At 42.2% G+C, this 12082-nt stretch overlaps 1 protein-coding gene across 2 annotated transcripts in view; it reads right to left on the reverse strand.

Moving 5' to 3' along the window:
• The window catches only part of KCTD1 (potassium channel tetramerization domain containing 1), a 135404-nt gene that overhangs the window by 16014 nt on the left and 107308 nt on the right, over positions 1 to 12082 (reverse strand). For both annotated transcript variants that reach the window (XM_073679195.1, XM_073679194.1), the window contains exon 2: positions 2428 to 2606. In XM_073679195.1, coding sequence (XP_073535296.1) covers positions 2428 to 2606 — 179 coding nt within the window. The remainder of the gene's footprint in view (positions 1 to 2427; positions 2607 to 12082) is intronic.

Here is a 12082-nt window from a genome sequence, read left to right on the forward strand (position 1 = left end):
CACCATGGATGCAGTGTATGTGTATAGACAGAGCTTCTCGAGGAAGACACCTGTGCACCGCCATGGACGCAGTGTATGTGTATAGACAGAGCTTCTCAAGGAAGACACCTGTGCACCACCATGGATGCAGTGTATGTGTATAGACAGAGCTTCTCAAGGAAGACACCTGTGCACCACCATGGATGCAGTGTATGTGTATAGACAGAGCTTCTCGAGGAAGACACCTGTGCACCGCCATGGACGCAATGTATGTGTATAGACAGAGCTTCTCAAGGAAGACACCTGTGCACCACCATGGATGCAGTGTATGTGTATAGACAGAGCTTCTCGAGGAAGACACCTGTGCACCGCCATGGACGCAATGTATGTGTATAGACAGAGCTTCTCAAGGAAGACACCTGTGCACCGTCATGGATGCAGTGTATGTGTATAGACAGAGCTTCTTGAGGAAGACACCTGTGTTAAGCCGAATGGAGCCTGCACAGATTGGTTATCTGCGTCATAGAGATAGAAAAAGTATTTCTGCATGAAGTCGGAGACATGCACATGTGACGTACAGGCTCCATGTACAAAGGAGCCAGAAAAGCACCATGTGCCTGGGCTGCTTACTAGAGTAATGCTGGCCATACACCGAAAAACAGCTGTCAGACTAGGGCTTGTTCATGGCACAATTATCTTAATGTCTCGGTACACAAGTGTAATTTTGGTTAGATAAAAATCATTTCAGATATCTTTAAATGGAGCTTGTACTGAACTGCTCGGCAACTTGAAGGGAACACCAAGAGTTTGTGCTTAGTTTGAACAGTCATTTTGCGCTGACAGGCCCCCTTTTGGTATGCTCACACTACATCTTTTTCAGATAGGTCAGCTCCGAAACTCAACTGAAAAAGTGCTTAAAAAATGCTAAAAACACTGAACATAGGCACTGGAATGTCCGACGACTTGCCGAGCATACGTTCACTTGTTTGGAGCTTTCTTTAACCGTTTTAGGCTTTGAAAGCTGTAAAGTGGTTAAAAGAAGTAACCTGACCATTCTCCATGTGGCTTCTGCTTTAGAACCCATCACCACTATTGTATAAGTAACGTGAGCAAGAAAAAGCTGCAAAAAAAGACTCAAGACTCTTCAGGAAAAACATGAGAAACGCAGCAGAACATTAGCATCTAACAGATGGCGTGTGCACATACCCTTTAAGTGTCTGATGTGATGGATTGGATTCTTCTGCCCACTGACACATAAGAATTATCACTACACACAGCTATTTTAGGTGAGATATATTTAATTATCAGTTATATCTTTTTAATATAAGTTCCCAAACTCACGTTATTTGCAAAGGAAGATGATGGATGGCCAGTGTACATCAGTATCACAGGGACTCATGTTCTAGATTATGCAATGTGAAAGGCTATACCAGGCCATTCTTCTATTCGCTTCTGTACTGATCGTTAGCAATAAAAGTGATATTTTACAGACCGCTGTATAAATGACAGCATGCCTCATAATATATGGCGATTATAAATGTGTAAATCTTTACTTGTCCCCACCAAATAAAAGCCCCCAACTATTCACAGGTTTCCTCTAAACTCCCGTCTACTGTAACTAATAACAAGCGGCTGCTCAGGAGGAGGATTTAATACAGAAGTGCTGCTCCCGGAGCCTGTGAACAATACATGTGGTTATAAATATCTCACATTTACTTAAGTTGTGAAAATGGCCTTCAATGAAAGAGCATTTTGCATATAAAAAAGCGTCCTTAATATTTCTAAACCCTCTTGAATATGTATGAATGCCTCTATAACCAGCGCTTAAGAAAAAAAGCAACCACGAGGAATGAGTGCGGATAAGCTTTCTGCAAAGAGCACAGAAAATATTACAAATTTACCCATCAGCAGAATATATCTACATAGAGTATTTTCTTATTTTTAAATCTTCATAAGATCTATGAAAATAGCTTCAAGACAGAACAGAACGAAACCAAAGTAAGATCCATGCCAACGATTTACAACTAAACAATATGATGCAAAACCAATGCAAGTCCTGAACAATGGGCAGTGGAGTTCCAGGAAAAGCTCGTTATTGGAAATTCTGGGAAGGCATCTGAGAAGCTGGCATCTTTGCCTCGGAGCAGTATACACACCCAGAATGTTGCCCAGGGTGGAGAGCGGTGGAGACGTTCCGAGTACACTTCATTGTGCAATATCACACAAAGTGCCAGAGCTTCTTGGTAACAGCGCTATAAAAAAAAGGACACGCCAAATAAAGATCAGATTTCAGAAAGTGGCAGGAGTCACCGGCGTCACGCCTAGACAGTGCCAACCATTCTGTAGAGAGGTGGATCACTGTAAATGCTTGAAAGACAAGAAAAATGGTTCTTCTTGGGTGGATCCTATCTCATGCTGGAGGAATAAATAATAGACTAATAGACTTACCTAGACTCCGGGTACTTTGTTAAAGTTGCCAAACTGCTTGTGTACATGTGTCCACCCACATCAATGTGAACTGGCGCATTGGACTTTGTGAGTTGTGCGGGCGTAGGGATGCCTTGGTTGTTTAGAGGGGAGGCCGGTGATCTGGTGATCAGAGGTCTTGACATGTTGGGTCGGGTGTCCTAAGGGAATAAAACAAAGATGGAATGAGGTTTTCTTACACACAATTACCAAGCAATGCTGAATAAGAAAGGTGAATATTAATACTGCCACACACTCTCTCCTTATTACAATGGCAACATATCAGAAAACAAGCTAAAGCCCAATCATTTCTAGAATGTTCCCTGATAGCTTTAACATTTTATTAGGACTTGTGGCTGAGGTCAAATCCCACCAAGGACAACATCTGCAAGGAGTTTGTATGTTCTCCCCGTGTTTGTGTGGGTTTCCTCCGGGTTCTCCGGTTTTCTCCCACACTCCAAAGCTATATGGATAAGGAACTTAGATTGTGAGCCCTAATGGGGACAGCCATGATAATTTATGTAAAGCGCTGTGGAATTAATGGCGCAATATAAATAAGTAAAAAATAAATTAAAAAAAAAACAGAATTAAAAGGGAACTTGTCAGCACTATCAGGCTGCCCTAGAAATATGTATGTAGTACAAGCAGAGCCAGCATGACTATGACTAGCCTCTACCCTCTGGCTTGGCCTGGTTGATTGATTTCATAAATATAGAGAAACCTATATTTAAGTAGGTTTAATTTTAAAGAACATTTCTACAAACTTCACCCAAGACAGACTCCAACTCTGCAGGCCTGGGGCCTAATCTGCATGCGTAGTAGTGACAGCTGTTGACCGGTCTCTCCCGATCTATGCAACATGGCAGGGAAAGCTTGGGGGACCCTGACCAGGTGACTGCTTTACCTGCTCTTTGCTCCTTTTCAAGCCATGTCTTCTTTGAAACACCACATGGTTTAGAGTAAAACGTACAGGTCCACAATGAGGGAGCCTGACCCTAACCTTGGGCAGCATGAATGACCCGAGAGGTTCCCTTAAATTTATATTCTAGGAGGCGGCAGGTAAGGCCTTAGAAAGATCTTACTCCACAATGTGCACATCATTAACAACCATCACCAGATATGAAGAGGTCAGTACAACTAAATAATCCATCCGTCAGCCCTGACAGCAGAGGGCAACATTATATGGCCTATTAATAGACGACTGACAGACTATGGTGATGCCTGGGACTCACCACTTGTCATTAATTTACCTAAATTTACTTTACAGAAGCAGTAAAATATAAAAATATGGCCAAATGGAGCAAGTAATGTCTATAAACCAGAGAAGTTACCTTGTAGCAAATAATCAGGGGGTGCCCTAATTTAAGGTGCACTGCTCTGGACACTAGTAGACTATAAAACGGTACAAAGTAGTTATGTACTGCGTGTCTGCATCATCCCCTGTGAGCGCAGGTTTTGTAAGGCTTTGATGATATGTACACAGTTTATCCAAACAGCAACAGGGCACAAAACAACCTCTTGCAGATCCATGTTTGAGCTAATTGCCCTCTTGAGAGATTGGGACAAGGGCATATCACTCTCAATTACATCTGATCCTGGAGTGCAAGCGGATAATGCAATGCTGGGGGGAACAACAGGCGTTAATTGATGTAATGAGAGGGTCTTAGAAATACTCCCCACTCTGTGCAGACTGCTGATAAGAAATAAATCCAGCCGTAAAAGGCAGAATCCACCCCTGCAGGAATCCATCATTTCAAGACGGGAGGGCCACAATTGCTGCACAGCTTGACTTGCAGGATTTCAGTCTTGGCACAAACTGTCAAGCGACAGCTCAATAAGGTACAAATTACACCAGCTCACCGGCAGCCGGCCTATAACCTACACAGCTACCGGATCCTACAGGCTGGAGTTTACATTATAGTCTGGATTTACAAATATTTACTTGGAACTAAATCTTTTCAAGTAGCAGGTAAAGCACAGCTACATGGAGAGACCCCTGAGCCACCAACATGCCGGCAGATGTGTGCAAAACAGATATGCCAAGTTGGTCAAAGAAAAGGGTTGTCCAGTGGGTACATCTTTTTGTTTACCAATTGCTCAGAATGGGTTAAAAAATAAAAAAGGGAGTAATACCTCCAAAATCCTCTAGCACTGAGGAAGGTCTCTTCTGCGTCCAGTGATTGACCAAAGAGACATCTCCTGTCAGCCAAACCACCGACTCGGACTCCTCAATTTCCCAGACTCCCGACTCCAACTCCACAGCACAGCCTCATTACTGAGTGTGTACATAAAGTGCAGCACAGATTCATCTCACTGCCTCATTACTGAGCGTGTACATAAAGTGCAGCACAGATTTACCTCACTACCTCATTACTGAGCATGTACATAAAGTGCAGCACAGATTCATCTCACTGCCTCACTACTGAGCATGTACATAAAGTGCAGCACAGATTCATCTCACTACTGAGCATGTACATAAAGTGCAGCACAGATTCATCTCACTGCCTCACCACTGAGCATGTACATAAAGTGCAGCACAGATTCATCTCACTACTGAGCATGTACATAAAGTGCAGCACAGATTCATCTCACTGCCTCACTACTGATCATGTACATAAAGTGCAGCACAGATTCATCTCACTGCCTCATTACTGAGCATGTACATAAAGTGCAGCAGATTCATCTCACTGCCTCACTACTGAGCATGTACATAAAGTGCAGCACAGATTCATCTCACTGCCTCAGTACTGAGCATGTACATAAAGTGCAGCACAGATTCATCTCACTACTGAGCATGTACATAAAGTGCAGCACAGATTCATCTCACTGTCTCACTACTGAGTATGTACATAAAGTGCAGCACAGATTCACCTCACTGCCTCACTACTGAGCGTGTACATAAAGTGCAGCACAGATTCATCTCACTGCCTCAGTACTGAGCATGTACATAAAGTGCAGCACAGATTCATCTCACTGCCTCACTACTGAGCATGTACATAAAGTGCAGCACAGGTTCATCTCACTGCCTCATTACTGAGCGTGTACATAAAGTGCAGCACAGATTCATCTCACTGCCTCAGTACTGAGCATGTACATAAAGTGCAGCACAGATTCATCTCACTACTGAGCATGTACATAAAGTGCAGCACAGATTCATCTCACTACTGAGCATGTACATAAAGTGCAGCACAGATTCATCTCACTGCCTCAGTACTGAGCATGTACATAAAGTGCAGCACAGATTCATCTCACTGCCTGACTACTGAGCATGTACATAAAGTGCAGCACAGATTCATCTCACTGCCTCACTACTGAGCATGTACATATAGTGCAGCACAGATTCATCTCACTACTGATCATGTACATAAAGCACAGCACAGATTCATCTCACTGCCTCACTACTGAGCATGTACATATAGTGCAGCACAGATTCATCTCACTGCCTCACTACTGAGCATGTACATAAAGTGCAGCACAGATTCATCTCACTGTCTCACTACTGAGCATGTACATAAAGTGCAGCACAGATTCACCTCACTGCCTCACTACTGAGCGTGTACATAAAGTGCAGCACAGATTCATCTCACTGCCTCACTACTGAGCATGTACATAAAGTGCAGCACAGATTCATCTCACTACTGAGAATGTATATAAAGTGCAGCACAGATTCATCTCACTGCCTCACTACTGAGCGTGTACATAAAGTGCAGCACAGATTCATCTCACTGCCTCACTACTGAGCATGTACATAAAGTGCAGCACAGATTCATCTCACTACTGAGCATGTACATAAAGTGCAGCACAGATTCATCTCACTGTCTCACTACTGAGTGTGTACATAAAGTGCAGCACAGATTCATCTCACTGTCTCACTACTGAGTGTGTACATAAAGTGCAGCACAGATTCATCTCACTACTGAGCATGTACAGTGCTGGCCAAAAGTATTGGCACCCCTGCAATTCTGTCAGATTGCAATCATTTTCAGGAAGAAACTGAGTATTATCACAAATTGTTTGGTATTATTCTCTACATTTAATTTGCTTGCAAGGAAAAAACACAAAAGAGAATGAAGCAAAAATCAAATCATTGATCATTTCACACAATACTCCAAAAAAGGGCCGGACAAAAGTATTGGCACTCTCAGCCTAATACTTGGTTGCACAACCTTTAGCCAAAATAACTGCGAACAACCGCTTCCGGTAACCATCAATGAGTTTCTTACAATGCTCTGCTGGAATTGTAGACCATTCTTCTTTGGCAAACTGCCCCAGGTCACTGATATTTAAAGGGTGCCTTCTCCAAACTGCCATTTTGATATCTCTCCACAGGTGTTCTATGGGATTCAGGTCTGGACTCATTGCTGGCCACCTTAGAAGTCTCCAGTGCTTGCTCTCAAACCATTTTATAGTGCTTTTGGAAGTGTGTTTTGGGTCATTGTCCTGCTGGAAGACCCATGACCTCTGAGGGAGACCCAGCTTTCTCACACTGGGTCCTACATTATGCTGCAAAATTTGTTGGTAGTCTTCAGACTTCATAATGCCATGCACACGGTCAAGCAGTCTAGTGCCAGAGGCAGCAAAGCAACCCCAAAACATCAGGGAACCTCCGCCATGTTTGACTGTAGGAACCGTGTTCTTTTCTTTGAATGCCTCTTTTTTTTCCTGTACACTCTATGTTGATGCTTTTTGCCAAAAAGCTCTACTTTTGTCTCATCTGACCAGAGAACATTCTTCCAAAACGTTTTAGGCTTTCTCAGGTAAGTTTTGGCAAACTCCAGCCTGGCTTTTTTATGTCTCGGGGTAAGAAGTGGGGTCTTCCTGGGTATCCTACCATACAGTCCCTTTTCATTCAGACGCCGACGGATAGTACGGGTTGACACTGTTGTACCCTCGGACTGCAGGGCAGCTTGAACTTGTTTGGCTGTTAGTCGAGGTTCTTTATCCACCATCCGTACAATCTTGTGTTGAAATCTCTCATCAATTTTTCTTTTCCGTCCACATCTAGGGAGGTTAGCCACAGTGCCATGGGCTTTAAACTTCTTGATGACACTGCGCACGGAAGACACAGGAACATTCAGGTCTTTGGAGATGGACTTGTAGCCTTGAGATTGCTCATGCTTCCTCACAATTTGGTTTCTCAAGTCCTCATACAGTTCTTTGGTCTTCTTTCTTTTCTCCATGCTCAATGTGGTACACACAAGGACACAGGACAGAGGTTGAGTCAACTTTAATCCATGTTAACTGGCTGCAAGTGTGATTTAGTTATTGCCAACACCTGTTAGGTGCCACAGGTAAGTTACAGGTGCTGTTAATTACACGAATTAGAGAAGCATCACATGATTTTTCAAACGGTGCCAATACTTTTGTCCACCCCCTTTTTTAGGTTTGGTGTGGAATTATATCCAATTTGGCTTTAGGACAATTCTTTTTGTGTTTTTTTCATTGAAGACAAATTAAATGAAGAGAATAATACCAAAGAATTTGTGATTTCAATCATTTTCAGGAAGAAACTGAGTATTATCTGACAGAATTGCAGGGGTGCCAATACTTTTGGCCAGCACTGTACATAAAGTGCAGCACAGATTCATCTCACTGCCTCACTACTGAGCATGTACATAAAGTGCAGCACAGATTCATCTCACTGCCTCACTACTGTGCATGTACATAAAGTGCAGCACAGATTCATCTCACTGCCTCACTACTGAGCATGTACATAAAGTGCAGCACAGATTCATCTCACTACTGAGCATGTACATAAAGTGCAGCACAGATTCATCTCACTACTGAGCATGTACATAAAGTGCAGCAGATTCATCTCACTGCCTCATTACTGAGCGTGTACATAAAGCACAGCACAGATTCATCTCACTGCCTCACTACTGAGCATGTACATAAAGTGCAGCACAGATTCATCTCAACTAAAAGCCAAGACCCTTAGATCAGGAACAGAACAGACATTTATAGGACATTTCATAACTTTCCCAAATTCTTATGAAAACATTCACAGCACATCCCGCATTGTACTACTGTACCCAATGTATTATATATTTTAGGAGTCTGAGGGGGTCCATTTTATACAGACTCCACAGCCCTGTCAGCAAGTAGAGACCGCTTAGGATTACGGGGGCAGTGTTGAGACAAGAGTGGAGGGGAATCGGTGAGGTGAGTATAGCACTGCTTTTTAACACTTTCTGAGCCATTGGTAAAAATAAAAAGGTTGTCCAGCTGGTAATTTTAAAGGCTTCTGAAAACACTGCTAGTCCTCAATCATTCCTTTCTCTAAGTAAACCAAATTCTATCATACCTCTGAAATGGTTTTTCCATGCACAGCTATGTTACGTAAAAACAGTAAAGCCTTTCCAAAAGTCGTCCACCCCCCCAAACTATAACACTTTGCATGTAGTGTGTTTTATAATATAGGACACTACAGACTTTAAGTAACAATGTTTTTTGGGCTATAAATGCCATTAAAAACTCTAAAATGCTAAGCATGAATCCGGTCGAAGGATACATTCATGCACGTATTTGATGCAGAAAATCTGCAGTATAGTGTAGCGGCTCGGCAGAAGACATTTCAATAAATCTGATTTCTAGCTGGAAATTGACATTTTACAGTCTGCGGCATGTCAGCTCTGTCAGTGGATTTCACTTGTTGGATTGGACGGGGTGAAATTCTAGACACTCGCGATACTGAGGCTCCCATGCGGTGGAATGACAAGTGAACCCGGTGCCCAATCAGCGCTGGCGTCACTGTCCCTGACTTCATACGAATTGAACATGAAGAGGAAGTCCGGGCTGCAGGAAGCCAACCGCATTTATGTGGAGAAGAAAACAAAATTCCATTCTCTCTCTTCAGTACCCTATAATCTTCAGGTCATATTTAGGTGCTAGGTATGACATTGGTTCTCACACCCAGTTTTTGGTCCAAGGCTGTCTTACTAAGGCTATGCTCGCATTAGATTTAATCATTCACCTGATTTACAGTATAAGCTGAAACGTCAAATGGGCGACACTGACCTTATGAAAAAAATAAATATATCAATCAATGAGATCCTATGGTGACAGATACCATGGCACGGCGTGCATCCGAAGCATCCTTTTCATCGGTACACAAATAGATGCCTAAACTCGATGTGAACAAATCCTATCACGCAATAAAGGTTCCTGCAATGGCAGCCCAAGTAAGAAATGGACCTCATACACCTTACTTATCGACTTACACATGGAAGGTGTTATCCGATTCCCTCCAGTAGTTTGGCTATGCATTAGGCCCTGTTCACACTGGCCATTCTTATAGAAGCCATTTAGTAAAATCGCGTAAGCCATAAAATCTATAGACTTACAATAACCACTTCAGATCAATAAAACCTAAAAAGAACTAATGAAAGTGTGAACAGATCTCTATAGCCATGCTCCAGCTCTTCATTGCACTGCCACCCATTTTTATCATGGGGTGCTAATAGGTTAAATATGCCATCTCAGGTAACTGGGACAACATTGGGTGGAGCAGTCGGTGCGTGAATTATCATCATATATCCTATATTACCTGGACTGAACCAAGTGCTGACATGACATTATGTAACCACCCTATGCAAAGTGCACCCAGTGACGAAGGTGGAGGCAATGCCAACCTTCCTTGATCTTATAATTGATCCCTTCCCTGGTTCACTCCCTTCCGCAGATTACCCTGCTGCATTGTAACTGGCAGATCTGGTAAATGTTACAGTATGTAAGAAATATACGGCTAGGAGGACGTAGCGTCTATACACTAAATGGCGGCACAATAACTACAGGCTTTGAAACAGATCGTCAACATTATTGGTACTTCTGGAAAAATAACCAATCAATAAATGATTACAGTGGGGCATTTTCTCAGCACATAAATCCTTTATAACTTCCATAAACTTATCGAAAAGCGCCTGGGGCCCACAGCCCTGAAATCAATGCAATCCATTAGATATCTGTATTTCACTTGCTCACAGCTCAATTGCCCAGCTAAGAATTATGATGAGAGAAGATTCATTTTCTATAGTTCTGCAGTTTTATTATGGCAGCTCAGAATTCACCGTGTAATGGATTTGGTGGGAAAAATCAGATAGGAAAGTTTTCTGTCTTGCCTTGTAAAAGCCCCTTGAAAAACAGTAGCACCCAACTGGTACAACGCCTTGCATGATCATTACTAAAAGATAACCCAGGGGTCCTCTGGTAGAAGTTTCAGTCAAATCTCTGGTGGGTTTTATTAAAAAAAAAAAAAAAAACTGTGTGAAGCCACCGACAGAGTAATGTTCACATTATGGGTTATTTATTTTTAAGAATTGGCAAAATGTAACAGTTTTCAAGGTAATACTTAAAAAAAACAAAAAACCTATAAGACCACGTTCAGTATTTGGTCAGTATTTTCCATCAGTATTTGTAAGCCAAAATCAGGAGGAGAACAATTAGAGGAAAAGTATAACAGAAACACATCACCACTTCTGTATTTATCACCCACTCCTGGTTTTGGTAAAAAACTCACCAAATACTGAATGTGTGAACATGGCCTTAAGTCTTTTTCCTGAATTTTTGGATGGAAAACCTCAGGTTTTTGGGGAGGATTTGGATAGTTTTCGCTCAGCTTCTGCTCCTAAAGCTCAGTGTAACCATTAGCCTTAGGGTATGTTCACACTGAGTTTTTGTGAAGAGTTCTTTTGGAATGGATCCCAAAAATATTATTTATAATCCGCTTCAAAACGCTTTGGAAACTCTTCCAATTCAGTATGGGTATGTGCTTGTAATCTGCCTGAAAAAGCACCGCAAAACATGAACTTATTGCTGTGCACATGTTCAGTCCTTTGTTACTTATTTTAAGCACTTACAGCGTATCCGTCGTTTTAATCTATTTTCATAAATCAATAGTACACATGAAAATGAATGGGCTATATGTGGGCGATACTAAGATGGGGTTTGGCCACAATTTTATCAAGTGGATTATGCTAGAAGACCCGAAACGTCTAGCATAAGGGGTAACGGGGAGATATCTGATAGATTTGGGCTTTTTAAGAGTACAAGACAGGGCTGCTGCCTGTCGCCATTACTCTTTGCTCTTGCAATTGATCCGTTACCATGCATCATTAGAAGACATCCTGGGATAGAAGGGTTTAAGTATAGGAACAAAGAGGAAAGGATCGCTCTATATGTGATGACTTGTTATTATGTCAATAATTCTAATATCTCCTTTCTAATTATAATGGATACAATTGAAAGATTCTGGACCTTTTCGGGCCTGACTAGAAATTGGTAAAGTCTACTCTGCTTCCTAGTAATTCACTCTGGGAAGGTTTGTCAAAGATTCCAGCGGTTCAGAAATGTAAATACCTGGGTATCTACACTACAAGAAAGCACAGGATTACATCCCTTTAAATCTAAGCCCTCTGGTACCCAAGATGAGGAATAAAGTGAGCCCTTGTGGGAACAACGAACCTTATGCCATGTATCCTGTATATGCTACATAGCTCCCCATCTGGATTCCCAAGTATGGGTTCAGGATAATGCAGAATATTCTCAGAGATCTAGTGTGGAAAAGAGGGGTCCCGAGGATAAGACTGGATGAGCTGCAGTTACCTAAAAATCAGGGGGCGCTAGCTTTGCCTCATATCTG

Source organism: Phyllobates terribilis, unplaced genomic scaffold (genome assembly GCF_046119375.1).
Source record: "Phyllobates terribilis strain yellow unplaced genomic scaffold, ASM4611937v1 Scaffold_4__5_contigs__length_816908805, whole genome shotgun sequence".
Lineage (NCBI taxonomy): Eukaryota > Metazoa > Chordata > Amphibia > Anura > Dendrobatidae > Phyllobates > Phyllobates terribilis.